We start from the raw sequence: 14,210 nt of genomic DNA, 5'->3' as shown, positions 1-14,210 counted from the left end.
GCGTGATCTGGTTTTTCTTGTATTCCATCCTGTATTGTCATATTGCTGTATGTCATCCCTAAATATTGTATGTAACCTAAACTAATGCCCGGCGCTGCGTAATATGTTGGTGCTTTATAAATACAATAAAGAAAATAAATATTGATTCCACTTTGGCATGGGAACTTCTTCCACCAAGTAGATTTTGAACATTGCAATAAATCCACTATAACACGGACTTCTTCAGCTGAAGTTAATATAGTCTGCAATATACCATGTAAAATAAGGGTAGGGTATGCAGCTCAGTGCTAATTATTCAGAGCTTACTTTTGTGAACTGGAAGTAACTTATATACAATTAAAAAAGTATAAATGTTAAATCAAAAAGAGATTTTATTTTTATTACATTCTGCAGCAACTAAAACCTGAAATAAAGGACAGACTTACTTCTCCAGGACCTTTTTCATTTTGGAAGGGGTAAACATTTCCAGCTGTAGACAGGATTGGTTTATAAAAATGACAGCAAGGTAGAAGTATGAATCCCAAATCTGTATGTGGGAGAACAAAATGCAAATGAAAAATGTAGCTCCTTCCACAAACCAGTTCTGTGATACATACTGTAACAATAGTCAAAGCTGGTATAATTCAATTATTTTGCATTTTATGCCATGATTTTGTATAAGAATATTGAGGCATTAAATCATACCATACATCACTGAAACTAAATAGCTACAATAAACTGCATTATGAAGCAAAGAGAAAAAATGGACCTTGGCTGAACAGAAAAGTAACCATAAAATCATATAGTATCTGATATTTGTTAACTTTCTATAGGTCTTTATGAACAGTTACAAACGTGATACCTACCTTGTAGTCAAATCCCTCATTCAAAAAGTTCTTCCGAAGTGCATCCGAAAGGTACAAGACTGTTGTAATTATAACACTGTCAGAAAGGAAAAAACACACATACATTTACCAGGGAGTCTAGATACCATTTAACAAACATGTTCAATTTCACAACTTTAGAACTAGTTTGAGAGACTAAGGAAACTACATTGAAAAAGGTATTCCTTGACCATCATGATTTTCATTTTCTTATATCTTCCTGCTACTTGCAAACTGAGGAGGGTACACTGAAAAAGGGGGTCCAGAAATTTGTGAGCGGGGGAAAAAATTCTAGTAGAATACTTGAATACTACTAATATTCTAATATTGCCAATATTACCAATAGTCTACTATTACTTAACCTAACATACCTCATATTAACCCCCCTCCGTCTACTCCTAACACTAACTTTAACGCTATTAGTGCCAATGTGGGGTTGGGACACAATGGCCAAACCATGTGCCCCATATCACTTACTCACGCTGACGCTATATGTTCCTCTGCAGCTTTTTGTCACTCAAAAGTGTTCAGCTATATCCAATGCTTCTGGCACCCAAATAATACACTAAGTGCTACTATAGCTGCAATTAACATCATGGTGGTGCCCAAATTACCAGGTACATGGAGTGCCAAAATTAGCCGCTTCACCTGAGGAATCTATTTTGGACATAGCAATTTGCTTCCTAAGATTTAGACAATGGCAATTTTTAATTAAACAAAAAAAAACACTATATTAATTTTGTAGGATTAATTTTACATATTTGAACATAATTTTAAGGTTTTAATATAGGACTCATTTAGCAAAAATGCACCAATTTTGACCATGTCTGCTTGGGATCATCTATTCTCACTACAGCAGTTATTAAAAAAAAAGAACTGTAAGCATCCCATTGACTTTAATGGCAGCCATTTATCAATATTTTAAGTGATAATCAGGGTGTAAAGCGTATCCAAGATGAAAAACTGTAGCAAGTAACTTGTCTATTTATCTTATCTAATGTTTAGATGGTTTACACAGTAAATCTAGCTGCAAACAGCCTGAAAAGTATATGATTATTTCTTCCTGTGATCAAATGCGAGCAGCCATATTCTGCTTGTCATCATTACACAGCCAAGCTGCTCTGCATCTCCACCCCTCAGCCAGTGAAAACTCCACTCCCCTTCTCCTGCCCTCTCTACCCCCTTGCCTCTGAAATCTCATACATGCTTCAGCAAAAGCCTCCTCCCCAGGCTGAACTCCCATGAGCATTTGCTACACAGGACTCAGAATGTCGTTCCAGGCGCTGGAGGAGCTGTGTGGTGTGGCTTGTTTACTTTATCGAGAATTAGGGAATTAAAAAAAAAAGTATTTGGCTTGAGGAATGCCCTATAAAATATATGCAATAGGCACAATTATGAAATGTGTAAAAGTTTATCTCGGATCCTCTTTAATGCTACTAATTTTACACATAAAAGAAACAAACACTTGAGCTAATATCCAACATTAACCAAGTTTGAGGAAGGAGGAGTTTGCATTGAGCAGGACAGTAATAAACCTTTCATATAATCAAATATTTCTACAGAGAGAACTGGTCAGCTAAGCTTAAATGGGCTGCATCACTTAATGCTCTCCACTATTCTGCAACCCTAGTAAGTCAACCCCTTAAGGTGGCCATACATCTAGTGATTTGGCTGTAATTGCTTCCATCATTTTATATCATCAAGAGAGAATAGTGTGTGTTCTACAATTCCCAATCGATGAAAAATGGATGATATGTCAAATCGACCAGCTTATTCGATCGAGCAGGATGCAAGATATTGGTCAATCACACGGGAATCGACTACTGTTCACATGTCATTTGATCGACTCTGAATCGATTTTTGCATTCAAAGCATAAAGACAACATCGGTCAGACCGAATGTGTAGGTGAATCAAATAGGATATCGTTTGTAGTGTGTGGGTCACTAGTCGATAGACTTTCGATCAACCATACTGAAGTAGATTCCTTAATAAAGTCGATCACTTTGTCGATTGAATCAGAATCGCTAGATGTATAGCTAGGTTTAGTTTTCTTAGCTAAAGGATACTGTTAGTATATACAGTAATAAGAAAATAATTCACAGATTGCATCACGGAAGACTCTGGTGTAATAAAAACTCAATATATTATTAATGATAATAATAATACAATTATTAATATTTCCACTTTAAAAATATTGATTTAGCAGGATAAGGAACTTCCATTTCTTATTTCTGTTAAACTTTCCTGAAAGTTTCAAGATGAGCTGATTGTGCTGGAATAAATTCACGCTAATTCCATATAGAATTACCTCAATGAATGTATACATTTCTATAGCTTCAACAATTTAAAATATATAAATAAATAAATAAGCAATAATACTGAGTGTAAAAAGGAATTTGGTTTATAGATGAAATAGCCAGATGCCTCCTTCAGAATGGATTACTGTAACATAGAGGGTATTCTGCATGCAGCTGTGCCTGAAGCACTGTACATAATATTCAGCAACTTAAAAACAAATAAAAACAATTCAGACACACGTGTTAAGTCCCATTCTGAGAAACCTGAGCTATTTAATGTGTGCAGGAACTCGCTGAACCCTAATGAGCTCTGCCATCCCACAATATGCTAGGTTTTGTTCTTTTAATCTCTAATCAAGTGAAGCATCTCCCCTGGGTCTCTCTCTATGGAGTGTAAGTGGCATAGCTGGGCTGGCATGTAGTGATTAGCAGCAGCTGCAGGAACGGGAAGTGAGCTAGAGTGCTTCGTTGTGTCACTGAATAGGAAGGACATTAGCCTTTTAATTGGCTTCATGACTGGCAAAGCTAATTAATTTTTTCGACATTCATTAAAAGGACTGGTTTCTTCCTCAGGGGCATGGCTTTAATAAGAAATCATTAGTATGGGAGCCAGAAATCAAATTACAGATATTCTAAGATGAATGCTTTTACTTGGAATTTACACATTTCTCATACCAGGCTACTGTGATATCAGATCCAATCTGTAACAATTTGTTCCACTCAAACAAAACATTTTACCAGACCTCATCAAATCACATTCAAGAAACTGGACAGGTGTTCTATACAGGCCAGTTGATCATTGATACACAGACCTGAGTGTTATATTTAAGAGCTATATTTAACAATTTACCATATGTGGTAGTTACAAGATGCTGGGAGAATAACGTCTAGAGATTATTTGTTTGTTTTGTTTTGCCTTCTCTCAATACTTACAGGCAAATCTGGCAGCCTAACACTACTCACTTAAGTTTCATTGGTGCTATTCTCTTAAGTTTCATTGGTGCGATTTGAAATATGAAAGTTAGCTCTGGATACTGAACACCACACCACAACATTGCTTTCTTTTGCTCATAATTTATCCAACAACAACCATAAAACATAACCGGGGATGGGGACTACATGTATTAGGGGCATCATTATTCATGTTTACCCAGGAAAACAAATGCACTAAAAATAACCGTGTGTGCATAATTTGTGAGAATAATGCAGGCCTAAGCATCCAACATTAACCACTTCACCACTGAGGGGTTTTACCCCTTGACAACAAAAGAGGAGAAGGATCGGCACTGCAGAGATACATTTATTGTTATTATTTTGCCAACTATTCCTCTATTTGCTTACGTTTTTCCCTTTGAGCACCAGAGCAATTTTCACCATCCAGCGCTCCTTCCATTCATTCGTCTATAACGTTATTACTTATCACAATTAAATGAACTAGATCTTGTTTTTTCCGCCACCAATTAGGCTTTCTTTAGGTGGGACATTATGCCAAGAATAATTTTATTCTAAATATGTTTTAATGGGAAAATAGGAAAAATGTGGAAAAAAATTAATTATTTTTCAGGTTTCGGCCATTATAGTTTTTAAATGATGCATGCTACTGTAATTAAAACCCATTAAATGTATTTGTCCCAGTTATAAAACCATTTAAATTATGTCCCTATCACAATGTTTGGCGCCAATATTTTATTTGGAAATAAAGGTGCATTTTTTTCAGTTTTGCGTCCATCCCGAATTACAAGCCCATAGTTAACAGTGTTGTACCCTCCTGACATAAATATTTAAAAAGTTCAGTCCCTAAGGTAACTATTTATGTATTTTTTTTTTATTGTAAATTTTTTATTTATTTTTTTTAATTACAAAAAAAAAATGGGGAGTGTGGGAGGTAATGAGTTAATTTTTTGTGTACAAGTACTATTTGGCCACAAGATGGCAACAGTAACTTTTTGTTTAAGGTGACCTCCAAGCGTCCTTCCGGACGCTTGGAGGAAATACTAGGAGGTTGGGAAAGTTTTTTTTTTTTCACAATTATCGCGCTGCTCATCGGAGAAGCAGCGGATCATTGCGGGGCTTAGATCAACGAACGGAAATGGATTTTCCCGTTCATTGATCTCCCGGCGAGCGGCGTGTTTACGAGCGGGAGTGCACGCTAGAGCAAGCGGGAGCGCGGGCAGCGGCGGGAGCGCGGAAAGTACGGATTTCTCCGTCCCTGGGGGTGAAAGGATGGAAAAAGGGACGGAGAAATTCGTACGGGCGGGGGTAAAGTGGTTAAGGATGGCCCTGCTTAGAAGAACTCATGGAGAAGCATGTGATCAGTTTGATCAGCTGATAGATTTGTAAGGTTCTGATTCGCTGGTCCTGATCATGTGTTAAACCAGGAAGTCATCACAGCAAATCAGGACCTTACAAATCTATCATGCTTCTCCATGAGTTCTCCTAATCAGGGCCATCCCTATCCAACATACAGTATGTGGAAAGTCACTTTTGTGGGAAAAAGAATGCAGGATATAATGCATTGCCATGCTTTTTTACAAAAGACACTAAAGCAGAACACAATGCATGCTATTCTGCATGGGCAAAGATACCACATTTCTAGTAATCATAAGACTGAATAATATAATCCAAATAATGGACTCAAGCAGGGTGCAACATATTCTGAAAAGCGACTGAAAAGCATAAAGGGTGAAATATAATCAAGTGACACTAAGCTTGTGGCTGCCAGGATTAATGACTGACTTCACAACTATTTGTGTCCCGGACACTTGTTCATGACTCAAGTCAGAGAATGTATGAGAAGTACGCAATTGCATTGCATGTGGAGCGCACTGTCTGCGTGTTCCTTAGCTGTACCCATTTTCACAGGAAGCACTTGCTTCTTAATCTACTTGTGCATAATTAAAATACCATGCTTGCTGTACAATTAATGCAGAGAAGAAATGATTCACTGGAAGCAAAACTTAAAAGCATCCAAATGCTTATTTTCAAAGAAAGCTTTATTTTCACAATATGTAATGGTGGATACCACTTCACCCCACACAACTGCAAATAGAGCTGGACTAGGTTGGCAAGACCCAAAAAGCAACTAAAGAAAGAAAGAAAGGAGGTCAGCACTTATCTAGCAATCTTCTTTATTATTGGACATATCCATATTCAGATTCCATAATCACCTCAAGCTGACAGGTTTTGGACAAAAATAGTCCTTAATCAGAGGATTAAGCACTAGTTTAGTCCAAAACATGTCAGCTTGAGATGATTATGGAATTTTAATAAGGATATACCCAATAATAAAGAAGATTAACAGATCAGTGCGGACCTCCTTCCTTTATTTTCACAGTGTTTTTTTGTTTTTTGTTTTTAACTATAAACAAAACACAATTTATCTTGTATTTATCATCCTAGACCCAGATTACTGGCCAAATGGACAGCAAAATGGTTTTATGTCTTTAATTGTGGTTTGATAGTGGGAACACCCCAGTTATGATCTGAAAATGTAGTAGTGGTGCAGTGGTACGCTCTGTAGAAATACAGTGGCTTGCAAAAGTATTCGCCCCCCTTGAAGTTTTTCACATTTTGTCAAATTACTGCCACAAACATGAATCAATTTTATTGGAATTCCACGTGAAAGACAAAGTGGTGTACACATGAGAAGTGGAACGAAAATCATACATGATTCCAAACATGTTTTACAAATAAATAACTGCAAAGTGGGGTGTGCGTAATTATTCAGCCCCCTTTGGTCTGAGTGCAGTCAGTTACCCATATACATTGCCTGATGAGTGCTAATGACTAAATAGAGTGCACCTGTGTGTAATCTAATGTCAGTACAAATACAGCTGCTCTGTGATGGCCTCAGATGTTGTCTAAGAGAATATTGGGAGCAACAACACCATGAAATCCAAAGAACACACCAGACAGGTCAGGGATAACGTTATTGAGAAATTGAAAGCAGGCTTAGGCTACAAAAAGATTTCCAAAGCCTTGAACATCCCATGGACCACTGTTCAAGTGATCATTCAGAAATGGAAGGAGTATGGCACAACTGTAAACCTACCAAGACAAGGCCGTCCACCTAAACTCACAGACTGAACAAGGAGAGCGCTGATCAGAAATGCAGTCAAGAGGTGCATGGTGACTCTGGACGAGCTGCAGAGATTTACAGCTTAGGTGGGGGAATCTGTCCATAGGACAACTATTAGTCGTGCACTGCACAAAGTTGGCCTTTATTGAAGAGTGGCAAGAAGAAAGCCATTGTTAACAGAAAAGCATAAGAAGTCACATTTGAAGTTTGCCACAAGCCATGTGGTGGACACAGTAAACATGCGGAAGCAGGTGCTCTGGTCAGATAAGACCAAAATGGAACTTTTTGGCCAAAATGCAAAACGATATGTGTGGCAGAAAACTAACACTGCACATCACTCTGAACACACCATTCCCACTGTCAAATATATGGGGGCAGCATCATGCTCTGGGCGTGCTTCTCTTCAGCAGGGACAGGGAAGCTGGTCAGAGTTGATGGGAAGATGGATGGAGCCAAATACAGGGCAATCTTGGAAGAAAACCTCTTGGAGTCTGAAGACTTGAGACTGGGGCGGTGGTTCACCCTCCAGCAGGACAACGACCCTAAACATAAAGCCAAGGAACAATGGAATGGTTTAAAAAAAAACATAACCATGTGTTTGAATGGCCCAGTCAAAGTCCAGATCTAAATCCAATTGAGAATCTGTTGCAAGATCTGAAAACCACTGTCCATCTAATCTGACTGAGTTGGAGCGGTTTTGCAAAGAAGAATGGGCAAGGATTTCAGTCTCTAGATGTGCAAAGCTGGTAGAGACATACCCTAAAAGACTGGCAGCTGTAATTGCAGCAAAAGGTGGTTCTACAAAGTATTGACTAAGGTGGCTGAATAATTACGCATACCCCACTTTGCAGTTATTTATTTGTAAAAAAATGTTTGGAATTAGGTGTGATTTTCATTCCACCTCTCACGTGTACACCACTTTGTATTGGTCTTTTACGTGGAATTCCAATAAAATTGATTCATGTTTGTGGCAGTAATGTGACATAATGTGGAAAACTTTAAGGGGGGCCGAATACTTTTGCAAGCCACTGTAAATGCCTTTACATGTCAAACTAAGGGTGACTGAATCTTGCCAGCTTTGCCAGACCATCTCTACTGTTTGCTGATAACCTTTTAGATAATCTTTCAACCAAAAAGAGTTCTGCAATAGAGCACAGTGAATTACATGCGCCAGATAAGGTCCTTAACAGTAGTTCAGGGGTTACATCTTGTCTCCCATGTAAAAGGGGTACTTATGTACCTTCATTAATAGTTTCCCTGCAAGAGCACTTTTTTATTCATGCCACCCCTACAAGTTCTCTACTAATGTATGGTGAAAGGCAAGTTGGTCTGTCTTTACTCATGGCAAGATGCCACAGTCAATGGCACTTAACTTCTCGCTCAACTCTTTGAATGCCTGGACAAGAAGTTAATTAGCATCTGTAAGGGAGGGTCCACCCTTTTTTCAAAACCTGTGCGGGCTTCCCATTCCATTATGGTAGCATACATTGTCAAATACCAAACGATAAGCAACACTTTACTGGGTTACAGTATCACAATATGTGTGGCCTTGTGGAAAGAATCAATAAAGGTTTTATAATTAATTGTGTGTATACCTTTTATATTCCTATGCTGCTGAAAGAATTTCTCTGATATAATCAAACTAGTGTGCTAGAGTGATGCTTTCAGAATATGATTATTGTATTGTTTTAAGAATTATTATGATATAACCAAATGAATATGAATATGGAACTCAGTTACTGTGTCAAGTTTCTTATTCTGTTACAGTGACCTTCCAGAGGAGAAATGGGAGTCTATTGAAAGGGCAGTTTGAACCAGATGATTGTGTCCAGGACTGGCTACCTCTGAGGTCATACAGAGGAAATGGAAGCCAGAAAGTAATCCTTGTCTAGTAACCTAAAATCAGTCACGGCCTGAGGGAGGGAAACTGTGGTCATCCTGAAAGACATAGTAGGCCCACCCAGTCAGAAGGTGAAAGCTGCCACTTGCCAGTTATGATTGGACGTGACAGAAAGAGACCGCCTGAAGGGAGGAATATGTTAAAGAGGGTTTAAAACAGACTGAAGGGAAAAAGAACTTTGCTTTTCTGTGCTAGTGAGGTTGAGTTCAGAACTCTGCCTTTGTAAGCTGGCATAGGAACGCCCTTGATCAAAAATAAAGGTTCCACTGTATCTTGGCACTAAGAGGAGGGTCTGTGAGTTTATTTTTCCTTTGACAGCCTCCACTAACTCAAGACTCAAATGTGCATTATTGCCACAATGCATATTAAATGGTGTGTTTTCTGTCAAATTTAGCACATATCAAAAACTGCACAGCACTAGTTGGAAAGCAGATATGACAGCTGCTGCAGAAGACCCCAGTGCTATGGCAGGCAACGGTTTCCTTGTAAAACTGCACATTGGAGACATTATTATTTTTTATTTATAAAGCACCAACATCTTCCATATTGCTGTACATAGTACTATTAGGTTTAGCTTTATGCCTTTGGCACATTGGAATTCATTTTAAGTGCTGGAAATTGTATTCAGAGTTTTCTTCACATTAGAATGAGCATCTATATTGTATTTTTCTAGGTTTGTCTGCAGCTTGCCAAACACAAGGGGAACATTATCCATTGAGATGTATTGTGTGTTTCACTGTGAACGCCTGCCAAATGCTTTTAAACCTCTGCCAAGTGCATAAAAATGCAATTGTTAAAAAATGGTAGGTAAGCCCTCTTCCTCCTGGGAGACCAATGTACTGTACCAGAATTCCCCTGAAAATCTTTGTAGTAAGCATCAAGCAAAACAAAGTTTTCAGTTGCACCACTGTAATTTTTAGCTCTTTATCAGTGTGTAAAACACATATTCATTGTTGAGGCAAGTACAGCGACAGCCACTGTTTCTGATGTGAAGTCCTTCCTCAAGCTTGTGTAGCTTAAAAAAATAAAATTGGATTTGATATCCACTAAAGGTTGAACAATTTAAAGTGAACCTGAGGTGAGACTGATATGGAGGCTGCCCCTTTCCCTTTAAAAATACCAGTTTCCTGGCAGTCCTGCTGGTCTACTACACACTTTCATGATTTTCTTTCTCTCTTTATGTATACTCTCCCCTTCTTCCTTCTTTACTAAATAGGATACAACTATCTCTTTCTCTTCTTCTAATAATCATACATGCTCTGAGAAAATCCACAATTAAAAGCTGGCATTATCTCATTAATTAAAACGTACTTGACTATCAAGAGCTAGTTTGTTTCACTAGTGTGTCAATATTGGGAGCAGGCCCTCTGGTTTGACTCTTATAATGCTTATAATCACATGTCCGTCTGTGAAACCCGATGTGTGAAACTGTTACTCTACTTGTACACTTTTTCCTGAATGTTATGTTATACCTACGTATTAAAAATCTCAATAAGAAGTTATTTTACAAATAATAATAATGATAATAATAATAATACAATTGGAAGGCATTCTTATAAATTCCAATTTTAACCTAAATGCTAGTAAAATACAATAAAAAAGCCACTGTAAGCTAATTTTAAATATGCAGGCAGGCAAACAATAGCCCTGAATGTCAGTGTGAATTGTCCCATTCAAATGAAAATGCCACGCTTATTGTCCCATTCAAATGAAAATGCCACGCTTATTGTCCCATTCAAATGAAAATGCCACGCTTGAGCATTTATTATTATTCTATAGTATAGGGCTGGAATCTTCTACAGCACGTTACAAAGTGTATTGCCTAACTGCTCAGAAGATTACAAAATGCCCCACAGAATGCCTGTGTAGACAAGGCCTCATGCCCTGTGAAGCTTCTACTTCTTCTTCTGTGGCAAGACCGTAAAATGAAAGAATTTTTTTTGTTTTTTACATAAAGTAATAAAAACATTTTTTGATCATAACACTAATGTGAATTAGTAAGGTTTACGCTTGCTAAATGTGTGTGTGATTTGAAAACTTGCAAAATGCATTTGTAATGAATCTCAATGGCATCACAATTTTGTGCAAATTTTCTGGGCTTAAAGTGGATCCGAGATGAACTTTTACTCATTGCATAATTGTGTTCCTTTCCTATAGTTTATAGGGCATTCCTCAAGCCAAATACTTTTTGTTTTTTGTTTTAATACTCTAATTCCCTATAAACTAAATAAGCCCCACCCACAGTTTTCAGAGAGCCTTGGCAGTAGCAAGGGCTCATGGGAGCTCAGTCTGGGCAGAAGGAGGGGGAGGTATTACTAGCCAGAGATTTCAGAGGCAGAGGGGAGGAGGGAGGAGGAGGGGGGGGGGGATTAGGTTTTTTTCAGTCTGAGTGCTGATGGTGCAGATAAGCCTGCCTCTGTGTAATGTTTACAAACAACATGGCTGCTGTCATTGTATCACAGAAAGAAATAATCATATTCTATTAAAGCAGTATGCAGACAGATTTTCTGTTTAAACCATCTAAACTGTACATAAGATCTATAGGTCTGATTTGTGTTTCAGTGCTGGTAACTGGGAATGCAGAAAATTTCCATAACAAATTTGCATTTTGCAAAAAAACCTTTATGCAATTTTGAAGTTAATTAGATGGATTAGATTAGAATCCTGTATAGGAAAGACAAGTGTGAACACTCCCTAAAACTGAAAATTACCCTAGTGATTTATGTAAAGTGTTATTTTAGGCTATAAATCTAAGGTAAGCAGTAAATCTATAAGACCAACATAAAGGCTAAGGAAATTAAAAATCCTTACAAGGCTAAAACATTTAAGTATGTACTGCAGCAGCACTGCATTATCTGGGTGTCAAGTAGAACTGCAAACAAAATACTTCCCTAAATCTAACTAACTCTCTCCATTTCTGGATGCCTAAACCACACGCACGCACGCACGCACGCACGCACACACACACAGTAGATTAAAATAACGTTCCAATTATTTTGGGGCTGTCTGAGGCCCTCATTTACTAAAATAAACATTTGCCACTTACTTGTTTGCAACAAAACGCATAACAGTCCAATCTTTTGGAAACATCTCAGGTCTTATAAGTATTCGAAACACTGTGAAGATCTGCAGCAAAAAGTCCTGAAAAAAAAAGTTTACAAATAGTTATTGTTGATTTATATAGCACCAGCATCTTCCGTGGCACTGGACAATAGCATAAAGGGTATAACAAAACAAAGTATACAATACAACAGTTGATTTAAGACAAAAGGGTATAACCGCTAAAGAGGCTGTAACTACTCATTTTACACAGGGGTGGGAGGTATGTACACCCATTACACAGCATTGTGAGCCAAAAGGGGGAAGAGAGCCTGGCCAAAAGGCCTTATAGTCTAAACAAAACAAATATAAAACAAATATTTTAACCACTTAACATCTCAGTCGTTTTCAGCTTATGCATCCGAGCAATGTTCACCTCCCATTCATTAGCCTATAACTTTATCACTACTTATCACAATGAACTGATCTATATCTTGTTTTTTCCGCCACCAATTAGGCTTTCTTTGGGGGGTACATTTTGCTAAGAGCCACTTTATTGTAAATGCATTTTAACAGGAAGAATAAGAAAAAAATGCAAAAATTCATTATTTGTCAGTTTTCGGCCATTATAGTTTTAAAATAATACATGCCTCCATAATTAAAACCCACGTATTGTTATTGCCCATTTGTCACGGTTATTTCACCATTTAAATTATGTCCCTATCACAATGTATCGTGACAATATTTTATTTGGAAATAAAAGAGCATTTTTTCCGTTTTGCATACATCACTATTTACAAGCTTATAAAAAAAAAAAAAAGAGAGAAATATTTCATCTTTACATAGATATTTAAAAAGTTTAGACCCTTAGGTAAATATTTATGTGTTTTTTTTTTATAGTAATGTTTTTTGTTTTTTTTATTAAACATTTTATGTGGGCATTTTTGGGAGGGTGGGATATATAAGTGTTTTATTTGGGGAAATATTGGTGTATTGTAATGTTTTGGGGCATTTACTTGTAGTTTTACTTTTTGGCCACAAGATGGCAATCTCGATTTTTTTTACATGACGTCACTCTAAGCGTACAATGTACGCTTAGAGGGACACAGCTTCAGAAAGAGCGAAGCTTTCGAGAGAAGCTGTCGCTTTTTCAGCGGGGGAGAGGAATCAATGATCGGGCTCCATAGCCCGACACATTGATTCCGTGGCTACCGACTCCGCGGCCGGGAGTGCGCGTGCACGCGTGCGATCGGCCGCGGGAGCGCGCCTGTCCTCCTTGACGTTTTTATACGTCAAGGAGGACAAAGTGGTTAAAAAAGCACACCATTATGTATAATAAAATAAGGTATTATAACCCATGTGTAATTCACTGGCTACAATTTCACACATAAGACAAATGTCTATGGCTAAGAAGTCTTCTGAAAGACCCCTTCAACTATATAAATAGGGACAGCTATTTGGTTCCACGTAATTATGGAAATAACCAGATAGTACCATAAGCCCCTAACCCCTCCCCCCACCCCTCCATATTACCCCTTTGTTTTTTTGGAGAAAGGAGAAGTGAGGAAGAGCTCCTTGTTCTCAATATTTGTGACAAAGTTGCCTTGTAAGGGGGGACAAGGGATGGGGATTTTTAAGGTACCACCAATGCTAAAATCCATTTGGCTCACTGACTATACCTTCCTGACCAACTAACCTGCATGGTGGATAAAGGGGATAAATGGCTATATATTAATATCTTATAATTTATCTGAACTTGTAGGGATAGCTAATGAGTTATTGATAGGAATAACATTTTAAGCAAATATACTGTAAGTTTAAATACACTAGCACTAACATTTATTACTTTCATACAGAGAACATCTATGCCAAATGTTAAATATACAGTATATTTATTTTCATTAAAGATAGGTGCTTTTAAGGTATTTTTATAAGTCTGACAGCTGTAACTTGTATACTCTGTGCACTTCAACTCAAGCATGCGTTTGTAAAATAAAGATATTATTAAGCCCCCTAATACAAATTCCTGTTA

General features: G+C 37.7%; 1 protein-coding gene across 2 annotated transcripts in view; it reads right to left on the bottom strand.

Annotated features, from left to right (window-relative positions):
* Positions 1 to 14,210, bottom strand: part of DOCK4 (dedicator of cytokinesis 4) — a 480,752-nt gene that overhangs the window by 140,626 nt on the left and 325,916 nt on the right. For both annotated transcript variants that reach the window (XM_068276501.1, XM_068276502.1), the window contains exons 27-29: positions 12,186 to 12,280; positions 846 to 921; positions 426 to 526 (exon numbers count right to left, since the gene is read on the bottom strand). In XM_068276501.1, the coding sequence (XP_068132602.1) occupies positions 426 to 526; positions 846 to 921; positions 12,186 to 12,280 (272 nt within the window). The remainder of the gene's footprint in view (positions 1 to 425; positions 527 to 845; positions 922 to 12,185; positions 12,281 to 14,210) is intronic.

Source organism: Hyperolius riggenbachi, chromosome 3, assembly GCF_040937935.1.
Source record: "Hyperolius riggenbachi isolate aHypRig1 chromosome 3, aHypRig1.pri, whole genome shotgun sequence".
Classification (NCBI taxonomy): Eukaryota; Metazoa; Chordata; class Amphibia; order Anura; family Hyperoliidae; genus Hyperolius; species Hyperolius riggenbachi.
Note: the sequence above shows the minus strand (reverse complement) of the source record. Positions and strands in the feature narration are given on the sequence as shown.